General features: G+C 43.8%; 1 protein-coding gene across 1 annotated transcript in view; it reads left to right on the top strand.

Moving 5' to 3' along the window:
• The window catches only part of LOC311147837 (neurotensin receptor type 1-like), a 75605-nt gene extending 64912 nt beyond the window's left edge, over positions 1-10693 (top strand). The window contains exons 3-4 of the mRNA XM_084184643.1: positions 7810-7891; positions 9218-10693. Coding sequence (XP_084040769.1) covers positions 7810-7891; positions 9218-9467 — 332 coding nt within the window. The 3' untranslated portion in view covers positions 9468-10693. The remainder of the gene's footprint in view (positions 1-7809; positions 7892-9217) is intronic.
• Positions 10694-18045: the final 7352 nt, after the last annotated feature.

Here is an 18045-nt window from a genome sequence, read left to right on the forward strand (position 1 = left end):
GGACAAGCTTTTTTCCAGATGCCCCAAACAATCGGAAAGGGGATTCATCAGAAAAAATGACTTTACCCCAGTCCTCAGCAGTCCAATCCCTGTACCTTTTGCAGAATATCAGTCTGTCTCTGATGTTTTTCCTGGAGAGAAGTGGCTTCCTCTCTGCCCTTCTTGACACCAGGCCATCCTCCAAAAGTCTTCGCCTCACTGTGCATGCAGATGCACTCACACCTGCCTGCTGCCATTCCTGAGCAAGCTCTGCACTGGTGGTGCCCCGATCCCGCAGCTGAGTCAACTTTAGGAGATGGTCCTGGTGCTTGCTGGACTTTCTTGGGCACCCTGAAGCCTTCTTCACAACAATTGAATTTCTCTCCTTGAAGTTCTTGATGATCCGATAAATGGTTGATTTAGGTGCAATCTTACTAGCAGCAATATCCTTGCCTGTGAAGCCCTTTTTGTGCAAAGCAATGATGACGGCACGTGTTTCCTTGCAGGTAACCATGGTTAACAGAGGAAGAACAATGATGTCAAGCACCACCCTCCTTTTAAAGCTTTTCTAACTCAATCAGCATGACAGAGTGATCTCCAGCCTTGCCTGGTCCTTTTGTGGCAGGGCTGAAATGCAGTGGAAATGTTTTTTGGGGATTAAGTTCATTTTGAAGTATATGCAAATTGCCATCATAAAAACTGAGGCAGCAGACTTTATGAAAATTAATATTTGTGTCATTCTCAAAACTTTTGACCACGACTGTAGACAAATTAGGGTTTCCAATCTCTCCAAAAGATTGTGGTGATCGATGGTGTCAAAAGCAGCAGTAAGGTCTAGGAGCACGAGGACAGATGCAGAGCCTTGGACTGACACCATTAAAAGGTAATTTACCAAATTTCTTCAGCCTCCTGTTGCGCCTTCTTCACCACACTGTCTGTGTGGGTGGACCATTTCAGATCGTCAGTGATGTGTATGTCGAGGAACTTGAAGCTTTCCACCTGGTCCACAGTGGTCCCGTCGATGTGGATAGGGGCGTGCTCCCTCAAGTCCACGATCAGCTCCTTTGTTTTGTCGACATTGAGGGAGAGGTTATTTTCCTGGCACCACACTCCCAGGGACTTCACCTCCTCTCTGTAGGCTGTCTTGTCATTGTTGGTAATCAGGCCTACTACTGTTGTGTCGTCTGCAAACTTGATGATTGAGTTGGAGGCGTGCTTAGCCACGCAGTCATGGGTGAACAGGGAGGACAGGAGGGGGCTGAGCATGCACCCTTGTGGGGACCCTGTGTTGAGGATCAGCGAAGTGGAGGTGTTGTTTCCTACCTTCACCACCTGGGGCGGCCCATCAGGAAGTCCAGGACCCAGTTGCACAGGGCGGGGTTCAGACCCAGGGCCCCGAGTTTAATGATGAGCTTGGCTATGGTCAATGAACATAATTCTTACATAGGTATTCCTCTTGTCCAGATGGGATAGGGCAGTGTGCAGTGTGATGGCGATTGCATCGTCTATGGATCTATTGGGGCGGTAAGCAAATTGAAGTGGGTCTAGGGTGTCTGGGATGATGCTGTTGATGTGAGCCATGACCAGCCTTTCAAAGCATTTCATGGCTACAGATGTGAGTGCTACGGGGCAATAGTCAATTAGACAGGTTACCTTGGCGTTCTTTGGTACAGGGACTATGGTGGTCTGCTTGAAACATGTAGAGGTGATAAGATCCTTAACAAGCCTCTCAAAGCACTTCATGATGACAGAAGTGAGTGCTACGGGGCGATAATCATTTAGTTCAGTTACCTTTGCTTTCTTGGGTACAGGAAAAATGGTGGACATCTTGAAGCAAGTGGGGACAGCAGACTGGGATAGGGAGGGATTGAATATGTCCCTAAACACTCCAGCCAGCTGGTCTGCGCATGCTCTGAGGATGCGGCTAGGGATGCCGTCTCGGCCTTGCGAGGGTTAACACACTTAAATGTCTTACTCATGTCGACCACGGAGAAGGAGAGCCCACAGTCCTTGGTAGCGGGCCGCGTCGGTGGCACTGTGTTATCCTGAAAGTGAATGAAGAAGATGTTTAGCTTGTCCGGAAGCAAGACGTCGGTGTCCGCGACGTGGCTGGTTTTCCTTTTGTAGTCCGTGATTGTCTGTAGACCCTTTCACATACGTTGTGTTTGAGACGTTGAATTGCGACTCCATTTTGATATACTGAGAACCCAGCTGGCTGTATGGACAAAGACTGTATATCCCGAGAGAGCCATGTTTCCGTGAAACAGAGTATGTTACAATCCCTGATGTCGCTCTGAAAGGAGATTCTCACCCTGAGCTCGTCTACTTTATTATCCAGAGACTGAACATTAGCGAGTAACATACTCGGAAGCGGTGGATGGTGTGCGCGCCTCCTGAGTTGGACTAGAAGTCCACTTCGAATGCCTCTTCTCCGCCGGCAGTGTTTTGGATCACGCTCTGAAATCAGTTAAAACGCCCTGGGGAGTACAAACAAAGGATCCAATTCGGGAAAGTCGTATTCCCGGTCGTAATGCTGGTGAGTTACTGTCGCTCTGATATCCAAAAGTTATTTCCGGCTAATAATGTAAGAAATAACACACAAAAAAACTAAATACTGCAAAGTTGCTTAGGAACTAGAAGCAGAGCTGTCATGTCTGTCGGCGCCATTTTCCTCAAAGTCAAAAGAGTTAGTGCAAAAAGGGTCAATGCAGCTATTTGGTTAATTATTTAGCAGTCTTATGGCTTGGGGGCAGAAGCTGTTCAGGGTCCTGTTGGTTCTTTGAGAATTTAGTGTTGAACACTGAGCTGTAGTCAATGAACAGCATTCTCACATACTGTAGGTATTCCTCTTGTCCAAGTGGGAGAGGACAGTGTGGAGTGCAATAGAGATTGCGTCATCTGTTGATTTGTTGGGTCGGTAGGCTCGCGTCACTAGGCAACTCGCGGATGGGTTTCCCTTTGTAATGCGTATAATTTGCAAGCCCTGCCACATCCGATGAGTGTCAGAGCCGGCGTAGTAGGATTCGATCTTAGTCCTGTTTGATGGCTCGTCGGAGGTCGTAGCGGGATTTCTTATAAGCGTCCGGATTAGTGTCCCGCTCCTTGAAAGCGGCAGCTCTAGCCTTTAGCTCAGTGCAGATGTTGCCTGTAATCCATGGCTTCTGGTTTTGATATGTACGTACGGTCACTAATGGGTAGACATCGTCGATGCACTTATTAATGAACTCCTCAATGTTTTTAGATGAATCCCGGAACATATTCCAGTCTGTGTTAGCGAAATAGTCCTGTAGCTTAGCATCCGCTTCATCGGACCACTTCCGTATTGAGCGTGTCACTGGTACTTCCTGTTAGAGTTTTTTCTTGTAAGCAGGAATCAGGAGAATAGAGTAATGGTCAGATAATGGGAGGGCGAGGGAGAGCCTTGTATGCGTTTCTGTGTGTGGAGATCTAGTGTTGTGTCTCCGTTAGCTGCACAGGTGACATGCTGGTTAAATCTGAGAAACATAGAATATTACTGTTCTTCAGGTCCCGTTGATAGGCTAGGGTCGAACGGAGCTCATCTAGTTTGTTCTCTAGTGACTGTATGATAGAACGAAATGTAGAGGCAGTTTATTTGCTCGCCAACATAGTCCCGTCAGGATACCGGCTCCTCTGCCTCTCTTGCGCCGTCGCTTCCTCTTTCGAGTCCCTGGATTAGGGCCTGGTCCATAGTAAACACGTTGAAGTAGAAATTGTCATCCAAAACGAGGTTAGTGATCGCTTTTCTGATGTCCAGAAGCTGTTTTCGGTCATAGGAAATGATGGCAGAGATATTATGTACAAAAACAGTTAAGATCAGCGTAAAGAAAATACACAAAATAGCAGAATTGGTCAGGAGCCCGGGGGTGGCCCCCCAAGTTTTCGGAGCAATATATATATATATATATATATATATATATATATATATATATATATACAGTGAGGGAAAAAAGTATTTGATCCCCTGCTGATTTTGTACGTTTGCCCACTGACAAAGAAATTATCAGTCTATAATTTTAATGGTAGGTTTATGTGAACAGTGAGAGACAGAATAACAACAAAAAAATCCAGAAAAACGCATGTAAAAAATGTTATAAATTCATTTGCATTTGAATGAGGGAAATAAGTATTTGACCCCCTCTCAATCAGAAAGATTTCTGGCTCCCAAGTGTCTTTTATACAGGTAACGAGTTGAGATTAGGAGCACACTCTTAAAGGGAGTGCTCCTAATATTAGCTTGTTACCTGTATAAAAGACACCTGTCTACAGAATCAATCAATCAGATTCCAAACTCTCCACCATGGCCAAGACCAAAGAGCTCTCCAAGGATGTCAGGGACAAGATTGTAGACCTACACAAGGCTGGAATGTGCTACAAGTCCATCGCCAAGCAGCTTGGTGAGAAGGTGACAACAGTTGGTGCGATTATTCGCAAATGGAAGAAACACAAAATAACTGTCAATCTCCCTCGGCCTGGGGCTCCATGCAAGATTTCAACTCGTGGAGTTGCAATGATCATGAGAACGGTGAGGAATCAGCCCAGAACTACACGGGAGGATCTTGTCAATGATCTCAAGGCAACTGGGACCATAGTCACCAAGAAAACAATTGGTAACACACTACACCGGGAAGGACTGAAATCCTGCAGCGCCCGCAAGGTCCCCCTGCTCAAGAAAGCACATATACATGCCCATCTGAAGTTTGCCAATGAACATCTGAATGATTCAGAGGAGAACTGGGTGAAAGTGTTGTGGTCAGATGAGACCAAAATGGAGCTCTTTGGCATCAACTCAACTCGCCGTGTTTGGAGGAGGAGGAATGCTGCCTATGACCCCAAGAACACCATCCCCACCGTCAAACATGGAGGTGTAAACATTATGCTTTGGGGGTGTTTTTCTGCTAAGGGGACAGGACAACTTCACCGCATCAAAGGGACGATGGACGGGGCCATGTACCGTCAAATCTTGGGTGAGAACCTCCTTCCCTCAGCCATGGCATTGAAAATGGGTCGTGGATGGGTATTCCAGCATGACAATGACCCAAAACACACGGCCAAGGCAACAAATGAGTGGCTTAAGAAGAAGCACATTAAGGTCCTGGAGTGGCCTAGCCAGTCTCCAGACCTTAATCCCATAGAAAACCTGTGGAGGGAGCTGAAAGTTCGAGTTTCCAAACGTCAGCCTCGAAACCTTAATGACTTGGAGAAGATCTGCAAAGAGGAGTGGGACAAAATCCCTCCTGAGATGTGTGCAAACCTGCTGGCCAACTACACGAAACGTCTGACCTCTGTGATTGCCAACAAGGGTTTTGCCACCAAGTACTAAGTCATGTTTTGCAGAGGGGTCAAATACTTATTTCCCTCATTAAAATACAAATCAATTTATAACATTTTTCTGGAATTTTTTGTTGTTATTCTGTCTCTCACTGTTCAAATAACCTACCATTAAAATGATAAACTGATCATTTCTTTGTCAGTGGGCAAATGTACAAAAACAGCAGGGGATCAAATACTTTTTTCCCTCCCTGTATATATACCAGTCACTGTATATAAATATATATTATTTTTGTTGGACATAATAGACTAAAAACACCAGGAAATCAGCTCCATGTGATTTTGATTCAAGAAATCTGTTCCCAAGTATTCCCACGCATAATAGAGAGATACGTGATCGTATAGAAATGTAAGCAAGGTTTGAAATAAATATGTTTTAGTAAAACATTATATCTGTTTGGACTTCTTGCGGTCAATTTGCAGTCTACAAATTATTTGTAATTACACCACCGGTCAAAGGTTTTAGATCACCTACTCATTCAAGGGTTTTTCTTTATTTTTACTATTTTATGCATTGTAGAATAATAGTGAAGATATCAAAACTATGAAATAACACATACGGAATCATGTAGTAACCACAAAAGTATTTTATATTTGAGATTCTTCAAATAGCCACTCTTTGCCTTGATGACAGCTTTGCACACTCTTGGCATTCTCTCAACCAGCTTAATCTGGAATGCTTTTCCAACAGTCTTGAAGGAGTTCCCACATATGCTGAGCACTTGATGGCTGCTTTTCCTTCACTCTGCGGTCCGACTCATCCCAAACCATCTCAATTTGTTTGAGGTCGGGGGATTGTGGAGGCCAGGTCATCTGATGCAGCACTCCATCACTCTCCTTCTTGGTACAATAGCCCTTACACAGCCTGGAGGTGTGTTGGGTCATTGTCCTTTTGAAAAGCCCAAACCAGATGGGATGGCGTATCGCTGCAGAATGCTGTGGTAGCCATGCTGGTTAACTGTGCCTTGAATTCTAAATAAATCACAGACAGTGTCACCAGCAAAGAACCCCCACACCATAACACCTCCTACTCCATGCTTTACGGTGGGAAATACACATGCAGAGATCATCCATTCACCCACACCGCATCTCACAAAGACATGGCGGTTGGAACCAAAAATATCAAATTTGCACTCCAGACCAAAGGACACATTTCCACCAGTCTAATGTCCATTGCTCGTGTTTCTTGGCCCAAGCAAGTCTCTTCTTCTTATTGGTGTCCTTTAGTAGTGGTTTCTTTGCAGCAAATCAACCATGAAGGCCTGATTCACACAGTCCCCTCTGAACAGTTGATGTTGAGATGTGTCTGTTACTTGAACTCTGTGAAGCATTTATTTGGGCTGCAATTTCTGAGGCTGGTAACTCTAATGAACGTATCCTCTGCAGCAGAGGTAACTCTGGATTGTCCATTCCTGTGGCGGTCCTCATGAGAGCCAGTTTCATCATGGTTTTTGTGACTGCACTTGAAGAAACTTTCAAAGTTTTTGAAATTTTCAGTATTGACTGACCTTCATGTCTTAAAGTAATGATGGACTGTCGTTTCTCTTTGCTTATTTGAGCTGCTTGCCATAATATGGACTTGGTCTTGTACCAAATAGGGCTATCCCCCCCCCCCCCACCTTGTCACAACATACCATAACTGATTGGCTCAAACACATTAAGAAATAAAGAAATTACACATTTTAACTTTGAAGAAGGCCCATCTGTTAATTCAAATGCATTCCAGGTGACTCTCATGAAGCTGGTTGAGAGAATGCCAAGAGTGTGCAAAGCTGTCATCAAGGCAAAGGGTGGCTATTTGAAGAATCTCAAATATAAAATATATTTTGATTTGTTTAACAGTTTTTGGGTTACTTCATGATTCCATATGTGTTATTTCATAGTTTTGATGTCTTCACTATTATTCTACAATGTAGAAAATAGTCAAAATAAAGAAAAACCCTTGAATTAGTAGGTGTTCTAAAACGTTTGACCGGTAGTGTATGTTCCGGCCAATGACCATCCGCTCAAGAAAATATCGTCCTGTGGCTGAATCTAGTTGATGATCCCTGACCTACAGTGTACTGCTAATATAACACTGTACTGCTATTCTAACTGTGAAAGCAATGTTTGTCTTAGACCCACTGCACCTAATTCAACTGTGCAGGCTTTGATCATGTGTTACCCTGATGGCAAAGAGAGATTCACACCCTGCTTTTGTCCCAAATGGCATCCTATCACTATAGTGCACTATATAACGGATAGGGTACCATTTCAGATGGAGCCTCTGTCTCTGCCTGAATAGTACAACATGTCTTTACCTTAATTTCTCTCTCTCTCTCTCTCTCTCTCTCTCTCTCTCTCTCTCTCTCTCTCTCTCTCTCTCTCTCTCTCTCTCTCTCTCTCTCTCTCTCTCTCTCTCTCTCTCTCTCTCTCTCTCTCTCTCTCTCTCTCTCTCTCTCTCTCTCTCTCTCTCTCTCTCTCTCTCTCTCTCTCTGGCAGGGGCTGTGGTTGTTGCCTTTGTGGTGTGCTATCTACCCTATTATGTACGGCGCCTCATGTACTGCTACGCAGAGTTCACAGAGTGAGTAACATGCAGACATTTCAATGGGTTTTGTAACAAGTCCATCTAGCCACCATACGTCACATACCAGTAAATAAGTGAACATCCATCAATAAGTGCAAACCTAAATGGAATGCATGCTTTTAAGCACTTCAATGTTCTATATACTTTATTTCTCTCTCTCATACACACATTCATACATAGTACACACACATTGGTTGACTGGTCAGAGAGTCATCCGTCAGAGCAGGGTGACATAGAGGGGAGCTCAGCCACCCAGTCAGAATAGATAGATCTCCCTGATTTAATTAGCATCATTTGTCAGAGTGATCAGAGTGAAAGCTTTATTTACCTAAGTCTGTCTCTCGCTAATGTCCAAATGATCGCCTGACTACTCTCACAATATATGGTTTTCTTAATTGAACCAAATGCACACCATTGAGTAAGTGATTGCAGAAGGGAGTTTAAAGCTAAGGAAGCATGTCCCAGAAACGATTAAAACAAAACTTTACAGATGGAGAAGGTGGTTGTGTATATACTGAGTGTACAAAACATTAGGCACACCTTCCTAATATTGAGTTGCACCCCCTTTTGCCCTCAGAACAGCCTCAATTTGTCAGGGCATGGACTCTACAAGGTGTCGAAAACATTCCAAAGGGATGCTGGCCTATGTTGACTCCAATGCTTCCCACAGTTGTATCTAGTTGGCTGGATGTCCTTTGGGTGGTAGACCATTCTTGATACACACAGGAAACTGTTGAGCGTGAAAAACCCAGCAGCATTGCAGTTCTTGACACACTCAAACCTGTGCGCCTGGCACCTACTACCATACCCCGTTCAAAGGCACTTAAATATTTTGTCTTTCCCACTCACCCTCTGAATGGCACACATACACAATCCAAGGCTTAAAAATCCTTCTTTAGCCTGTCTTCTCTCCATCTACACTGATTGAAGTGGATTTAACAGGTGACATCAATAAGGGATCATAGCTTTCAACTGGATTCACCTGGTCAGTCTGTCATGGAAAGAGCAGGTGTTCCTTATGTTTTGTACACTCGGTGTATAAGCCTTCTGTAAACAAGGTTTCCCATCTGACATGCGTCACCAATCTATCCTCTGAGACCTAATGCTTAATTTAAACACATCTGTCTTGGAGAGGACGGTAGAAGTACATTTGGTCAACAATTGTGGTTTATAAAGAGGAAAAATATGGGCAAACAATTATCTTCATTTACAATGACACATTAATTGACATGTTGGTGATGTGAAGCTTTTCAGTATTGCATCAGTCAATGAAAATCACTGATTGTTCCTCCCTGTGTTCCCCTCCCTCCACCTCCCCGACAGGGAAGGGTATGATTACTACCACTACTTCTTCATGGTGACCAACGTCCTCTTCTATGTGAGCTCAGCCATCAACCCAGTCCTCTACAACCTGGTCTCAGCCAACTACCGGGAGATCTTCTTCAACACGCTCCGCTGCTTCTGCCTACCGTATCGTCGCAAGAAACAGAGACGTCCTCTGACCAGACACTCCATCAGCATCTGCAGTAACCACACCTTCTCCTCCAATGTCGTTAAGGAGACCGTCTACTGACGATGACAGAACCACACCCCTGATAACATTCCATTTCAGAATTGCAATGTATGTATTATAGTGCTCTGCAGGACTCAATATGGGCTTGATGGGGACCCTGGCACTTTGAATCACTGACACATTGTCCTAGATAGGTTACACACACAACATATCCAAAATGTGATATATTGTTATGATGAAAGAAAGAGAGAGAAAGAGAGAGAGAAAGAAAGAGAGAGAAAGAAAGATTAATTTTTGGATGTAATAGTCTTTAACGCTGTAAATATTGTAACGTATGTACATTCAGAGTTTTATAGAACTATCAATGCTACTCAGATTTAACCACTTACAGTAGTTTATCAAATGATATGATGACGATCAGAACATTCTGCACTTATCAGCATACGTCTGGATCTTTGAAATAGGAGGATAAAAACTATACGCTGTGACAGCTACCAGGAAGTGACTTCCCCTCAGTTTTTGAACATTGTAGGCTTTTTAAATGGTCTTCAATGGGCAAAAACTAAGTGCAATGGTGTTTCAAGAGCAAAAACTTAATAAAAGGCATCTGGCAGAAGTAAATTAATCCAGAAACACAAATATAATTGTATAAATATCTGAAATGCGTTTTCACAAATTTGATGATATAATCGTGAAGCCTGTTCAAAAGATTAGAGGACATGACACGGCATTAAAGTGGAAGGGGCGGTGACTTTCACAGGGTATTATCATCTCTCTCTGACTCTTTTTTGGGATTGAGAGAATGGTGGTCAAATTAACCACCATTTGTTATCTGCTGAGGAAGTAACGACTGGAAAGAGTATTGATCAAAACAACATCTCTGCTTGGACTGTGAATGTTAATTAAATGCTGAGAGAATATGTAATATTATGAAGAGGAGCAACAGATGGCAGTTACAGCTAGTGGATGATCTGCTGTGGTGTTGAGCCCTATAGGCTGTTCTAATGTGCCAACTCCTGACCCATTACAGCAAACACAGCTATTTTGTAGGACTGGTTTTGGAATAATTTAGATGTATCACACTACTGCACAGTAGTCAATCTTTCCTACTGAGGCTTTTCTTTTTATATAACTGTGATTTAACTTACATTTAACAGTGTTTTACTTGAAATAAGAATGTTTAGGAGGCTTGTACAGTGAGGGAAAAAAGTATTTGATCCCCTGCGGATTTTGTACGTTTGCCCACTGACAAAGAAATGATCAGTCTATAATTTTAATGGTAGGTTTATTTGAACAGTGAGAGACAGAATAACAACAACAAAAATCCAGAAAAACGCATGTCAAAAATGTTATAAATTGATTAGCATTTTAATGAGGGAAATAAGTATTTGACCCCTCTGCAAAACATGATTTAGTACTTGGTGGCAAAACCCTTGTTGGCAATCACAGAGGTCAGACGTTTTTTGTAGTTGGCCACCAGGTTTGCACACATCTCAGGAGGGATTTTGTCCCACTCCTCTTTGCAGATCTTCTCCAAGTCATTAAGGTTTCGAGGCTGACGTTTGGCAACTCAAACCTTCAGCTCCCTCCACAGATTTTCTATGGGATTAAGGTCTGGAGACTGGCTAGGCCACTCCAGGACCTTAATGTGCTTCTTCTTGAGCCACTCCTTTGTTGCCTTGGCCATGTGTTTTGGGTCATTGTCATGCTGGAATACCCATCCACGACCCATATTCAATGCCCTGGCTGACGGAAGGAGGTTCTCACCCAAGATTTGACGGTACATGGCCCCGTCCATCGTCCCTTTGATGCGGTGAAGTTGTCCTGTCCCCTTAGCAGAAAAACACCCCCAAAGCATAATGTTTCCACCTCCATGTTTGACGGTGGGGATGGTGTTCTTGGGGTCATAGGTAGCATACCTCCTCCTCCAAACACGGTGAGTTGAGTTGATGCCAAAGAGCTCGATTTTGGTCTCATCTGACCACAACACTTTCACCCAGTTCTCTGAATCATTCAGATGTTCATTGGCAAACTTCAGACGGGCATGTATATGTGCTTTCTTGGGCAAGGGGACCTTGCGGACGCTGCAGGACTTCAGTCCTTCACGGCGTAGTGTGTTACCAATTGTTTTCTTGGTGACTATGGTCCCAGCTGCCTTGAGATCATTGACAAGATCCTCCCGTGCAGTTCTGGGCTGATTCCTCACCGTTCTCATGATCATTGCAACTCCACGAGGTGAGATCTTGCATGGAGCCCCAGGCCGAGGGAGATTGACAGTTATTTTGTGTTTCTTCCATTTGCGAATAATCGCACCAACTGTTGTCACCTTCTCACCAAGCTTCTTGGCGATGGTCTTGTAGCCCATTCCAGCCTTGTGTAGGTCTACAATCTTGTCCCTGACATCCTTGGAGAGCTCTTTGGTCTTGGCCATGGTGGAGAGTTTGGAATCTGATTGATTGATTGCTTCTGTGGACAGGTGTATTTTATACAGGTAACAAACTGAGATTAGGAGCACTCCCTTTAAGAGTGTGCTCCTAATCTCAGCTCGTTACCTGTATAAAAGACACCTGGGAGCCAGAAATCTTTTTGATTGAGAGGGTCAAACACTTATTTCCCTCGTTAAAATATAAATCAATTGATAACATTTTTGACATGCGTTTTTCTGGATTTTTGTTGTTGTTATTCTGTCTCTCACTGTTCAAATAAACCTACCATTAAAATTATAGACTGATAATTTCTTTGTCAGTGGGCAAACGTACAAAATCAGCAGGGGATCAAATACTTTTTTCCCTCACTGTATACAATAAATGCTACATTGCCAATTGTTCTGTAGTTAGGCTATGAACTTTGAATCCATAGCATCTGATCTTGAGAGAAGAGCTCGAACAGTGGCAGCAAGATTACTTTACAAGACAGAGAACTATGGACACAATATGGACTCTGGTCTTTGAAGCATGGAGAGAGCACTGTAGCTGAAATGGATATAGCGTACACCCTACTGTCATAACTACTCAGTGTCTATACAATACATTGTGTACCATGGAGAATGACGAACATTTGAGAGATAGAAGAAGAGAAGAATGGAGACATTGAGTCAGACTCTGATTACACGGTTCCGATTAATCAAAAGATGCAGGAAATAGACCAGATTTTTTGGGACAAAGGAGGGGAAATAAGTGCATTCTCCTGGAGGGAGGGAGGGCCCACTCAAATAAAAAATCAAATCAATTAAATCAAATGTATTTGTCAAAGACTTGTCCCGAAGCCACTCCTACGTTGTCTTGGCTTTGTGCTTAGGGTCGTTGTAATTTTTCTCCTCATCAATCTACACACAATACCCCATAATGACAAAGCGAAAACAGGTTTTTCGACATTTTTGCAAAAGTATAAAAAAAAACCAGAAAAAGCTTATTTACATAGGTATTCAGACCCTTTGCTATGAGTCTCGAAATTGAGCTCAGGTGCATCCTGTTTACATTGATCATCCTTGAGATGTTTCTACAACTTGATTGGAGTCCACCTGTGGTAAATTCAATTGATTGGACATGATTTGGAAAGGCACACACCTGTCTATATAAGGTCCCACAGTTGACAGTGCATGTCAGAGCAAAAACCAAGCCATGAGGTTGAAGGAATTGTCTGCAGAGCTCCGAGACAGGATTGTGTCGTGGCACAGATCTGGGGAAGGGTACCAAAAAATGTCTGCAGCATTGAAGGTCCTCAAGAACACAGTGGCCTCCATCATTCTTAAATGGAAGAAGTTTGGAAACACCAAGACTCTTCCTAGAACTGGCCGCCCGGTCAAACTGAGCAATCGGGGGAGAAGGGCCTTGGTCAGGGAGATCACCAAGAACCCAATGGTCACTCTGACAGAGCTCCAGAGTTCCTCTGTAGAGATGGGATAATCTTCCAGAAGGACAACCATCTCTGCAGCACCCCACCAATCAGGCCTTTATGGTAGAGTGGCAAGACGGAAGCCACTCCTCAGTAAAAGGCACATGCCAGCCCGCTTGGAGTTTGCCAAAAGGCACGTAAAGGACTTTCAGACCATGAGAAACAAGATTCTCTAGTCTGATGAAACCAATATTTAATTATTTGGCCTGAATGCCAAGCGTCACATCTGGAGAAAGCCTGGCACCATCCCTACTGTGAAGCATAGTGATGGCAGCATCATGCTGTAGAGATGTTTTTCAGCGGCAGGGACAGGGAGACTAGCCAGGATCAAGGAAAAGATCAACAGAGCAAAGTACAGAGAGATCCTTTATTAAAACCTGCTCAGGACCTCAGACTGGGGCGAAGGTTCACCTTCCAACAGGACAACGACCCTAAGCACACAGCCATGACAACGCAGGAGTGGCTTCGGGACATTTCATCCATTTTAGAATAAGGCTGTAATGTAACAAAATGTGGAAAAATTAAAGGGGTCTGAATACTTTCCGAATGCATTGTATACAAGGAGTAACGGTACCGAGTCAATGTGCAGTCGTTTGAGGTAATTGAGGCAATATGTACATATAGGTAGGAGTAAAAGTGACCAGGCAATTTAGGATAGACAATAAGGAGAGTAGCAGCAGCATATGGGAATAGTGTGAAAGTGTGTCTATGTGAGTGTGTGTGTGGGGGGTCAATATGCATGTGTGTGTTTTTTGGAGTGTCAATGTAGTATGTGTGAGTGTGTGGGTAGAGTCCGGTGAGTGTGCACAGAGCCAGTGAAAGAGAGTCAGCGCCTTGCGTTCGGATGCCAAGTAGTTGCCATACCAAGCGGTGATGCAGCCAGTCAAGATGCTCTCAAGATGCTCTTATCTTTTCAACCTTCTGAGGGAGAAGAGGCTTTGTCGTGCCCTCTTCACAAATGTGTTGGTGTGTTTGGACAATGATAGGTCCTTAGTGATGTCGACACCGTGGAACTTGAAGCTCTCGACCCTCTCCACTACAGCCCTGTTGTTGTGAATGGGGCGTGCTCAGCCCTCCGTTTCCTGTAGTCGACGATCAGCTCCTTTGTCTTGCTGACGTTGAGGGAGAGGTTGTTGTTCTGGCACCACACTGCCAGGTCTCTGACCACCTCCCTGTAGGCTGTCTCATCGTCGTTGGTGATCAGGCCTACCATCATCGTGTCGTCGGTAAATGTAATGGTGGTGTTGGAGTCGTACGCGGCCACACAGTCAAAGGTGAACAGGGAGTACAGGAGGGGACTAAGCACGCACCCCTAAGGGGCCCCCGTGTTGAGGGTCAGTGTGGCGGATGTGTTGTTGCCTACCTTCACCACCTGAAGGCAGCCCATCAGGAAGTCCAGAATCCAGTTGCAGACGGGGGTGTTTAATCCCAGGGTCCTTAGCTTAGTGATGGGCTTGGCAGGCACTGTGGTGTTGAACACTGAGCTGTAGTCCATGAAAGCATTCTCACGTAGGTGTTTATTTTGTACAGGTGGAAAAGGGCAGTGTGGTGTGCAATATAGATTGCATCATCTGTGGATCTGTTGGGGCATTATGCGAATTGGAGTGGGTCCAGGGTGTCTGTGATGATGCTGTTGATGTGAGCCATAACCATCCTTTCAAAGCATTTCATGGTTACAGATGTGAATGCTACGGGGCAGTAGTCAATTAATATACTAATAATAATATGCCATTTAGCAGACGCTTTTATCCAAAGTGACTTACAGTCATGTGTGCATACATTTTTACATATGGGTGGTCCCGGGGATCGAACCCACTACCCTGGCGTTACAAGCGCCATGCTCTACCAATTGAGCTACAGAGGACAGGTTACCTTGGTGTTTTTTGGTACAGGGACTATGGTGGTCTGCTTGAAACATGTAGGTATTAAGACTGGGTCAGGGAGAGGTTGAAAATGTCAGTGAAGACACTTGCCAGCTGGTCAGTGCATGCTCTGAGTACACGTCCTGGTAATCCGTCTGGCACTGCGGCCTTGTGAAAGTTAACCTGTTTAAAGGTTTTACTCACATCAACTACGGAGAGTGTGATCACACAGTCGTCCGGAACAGCTGGTGCTCTCATGTATGGTTCAGTGTTGCTTGCATCGAAGAGAGCATTGAAGACATCTAGCTTGTCTGGTAGGCTCCTGTCACTAGGTAGCTCGCCCTTTGTAATCCGGGATAATTTGCAAGCCCTGCCACATCCAACGAGCGTCAGAGCCAGTGTAGTAGGATTCGCTCCTAGTCCTGTTCTGAAGCTTTGCCTGTTTGATGGTTCGTTGGAGGGTGTAGCGGTATTTATTCTCAGCGTCTGGATTACTGTCATGCTCCTTGAGTGCGGGAGCTCTAGCCTTTAGCTCAGTGCGGATGTTGCCTGTAATCCATGGCATCTGGTTGGGATATGTACGTACGGTCACTGTGGGGACGACATCGTCGATGCACTTATTAATGAAGCCGGTGACTGATGTGGTAAACTCCTCAATGCCATCAGATGAATCCTGTGCTAGCAAAACAGTCCTGTAGCTTAGCATCCGCTTAATCTGACCACTTCCATATTGAGCGTGTGCGTCACTAGTACTTAATGCTTGAGTTTTTGCTTGCAAGGGAGAGCTCTGTATGTGTTCCTGTGTGTGGAGTAAAGGTGATCTAGAGTTTTTTTGCCTCTACTTGCACTGGTGACATGCTGGTAGAAATTAGGTAAAACTGTTTGCTCATTGCCCTATACAGCTCGTTGAGCGCGGTCTTAGTGCCAGTATCGGTTTGTGGTGGCAAATAGACAGCTGCGAAAAATATAGATGAAAACTCTCTTGGTAAATAGTATGGTCTACAGCTTATCATGAGGTATTCTAACTCAGGCAAGCAGAACCTCGAGACGTCCTTAATATTAGAGGTTGTGCACAAGCTAAAGTTAACAAAGACACCCCCCCGAGCTTACCCGACGCTGCCGTTCTGTCCTGCTGATGTATAGAAAAACCAGCTAGATGTATATTTTCCATGTCCTTGTTGAGCCACGACTCGGAAAAACATAAGATATTACTGTTCTTCAGATCACGTTGTTAGGACAGTCTCGAACCTAGCTCGTCCAGTTTATTCTCCAGTGATTGCACGTTCACCAATAGAACAGAGGGTAGAAGTAGAAATCCTCATCCAAATCGAGGTTAGTGATCACTGTTCTAATGTCCAGAAGCTGTTTTCGGTTATAGGAAACAATGGCGGAAACATTACGTGCAAAATTTTTTTAAGCTCAATGCAAATAAACACAAAATAGCACAATTGGTCAGGAGCCCGTAAAATGGCTGTTATAGTAAAAGACATGACATATAAAGTGCATTAATGACAGAGTAACAGTTTGTTGTACAAGGCTATGCTCAGGATATCTAGGCAAAAATCTATTACCACTTTCCCAGCCATTGCCATGGTGATGGTTTGAATGTGATCGTAATAAGATCCTAATAAGAAAACGGAACTTTGAAAGTTATGTTTGTCTCCCCAAAGGTAGCTTGGATATGAGGTGAATGTAGTAAACAGTAGCGCAGCGTAGCCTAAATGTTCAATTCTGTCAAGTCTGGAATCCAAAATCAAAATAATGAGAAATTATTTAATTCCATGAATGGTGATCATCAAATTCCTGAACTGAAAGTGGGTGCAGTGTGAGCAAGCATGCCCCTCTTCAACACTGCTGGCAGGCTTTGATTAGTAACACTCAGGTGTGCAGGTTCCACAGCTTAGTATGGAACCAACAAACACACCTTGTAGCCTTCAATATAATAATCATAATTTGGAGTTTAAACGTTTATTCGCCACGTGCACAGGACACAACAGGTGTAAAACAGTACAGTGAAATTCTTAGTGGCTAAGGCGGGTGTGTCACACCCCACAATACGCCACAGTATATTGAAATAGACCCCAATCCTGAACCATGTTACCTACCCACTGGGCAAAAACTGGTTAAATCAACGTTGTTTTCATGTCATTTCAACCACAAAAATCAATGTGATGGAGTTGACTCAACGTGTAAAACTCATTGCATTTGCAAAAAGTCATCAACGTAAGGGAATTTCATATTTCTTTTTTCGTAGCCTTTAACCTAAATCAAATGACATTTTTTGTTCATTTCACGTTGAATTCACAATAGTTGACAGCTCAACCAAATGTAAATCAAAACTAGATGTTGAAATGACGTCTGTGCCCAGCGGATAGCTTCTGACAGGTGCTGATGTTGTACGTATTCATACCGTTTATCTAAGTATTTGCTCATGGTGTACACCTGCTGCTTACTGTAAGTACTGTGCTCTATGCCAAAGGTGATGTCTTTGTTTGAAGGAGCTGGAGCAGTTTTGCCTTGAAGAATGGGCAAAAAACCCAGTGGTTAGATGTGCCAAGCTTATAGAGACATACACCAAGAGACTTGCAGCTGTAATTGCTGCAAAAGGTGGCTCTACAAAGTATTGACTTTGGGGGGTGAATAGTTATGCACGCTCAAGTGTTCTGTTTTTTTGTCTTATTTCTTGTTTGTTTCACAACAAAAAATATTTTGCATCTTCAAAGTGGTAGGCATGTTGTGTAAATCAAATGATACAAACCCCCCAAAAATCCATTTTAATTCCAGGTTGTAAGGCAACAAAATGGGAAAAATGCCAAGGGGGGTGAATACTTCTGCAAGCCACTGTATTTCTGCTTCATCTCAGAGTTATATACTGTATAGAT

Source organism: Coregonus lavaretus, assembly GCF_964263955.1.
Source record: "Coregonus lavaretus genome assembly, chromosome: 20".
Classification (NCBI taxonomy): Eukaryota; Metazoa; Chordata; class Actinopteri; order Salmoniformes; family Salmonidae; genus Coregonus; species Coregonus lavaretus.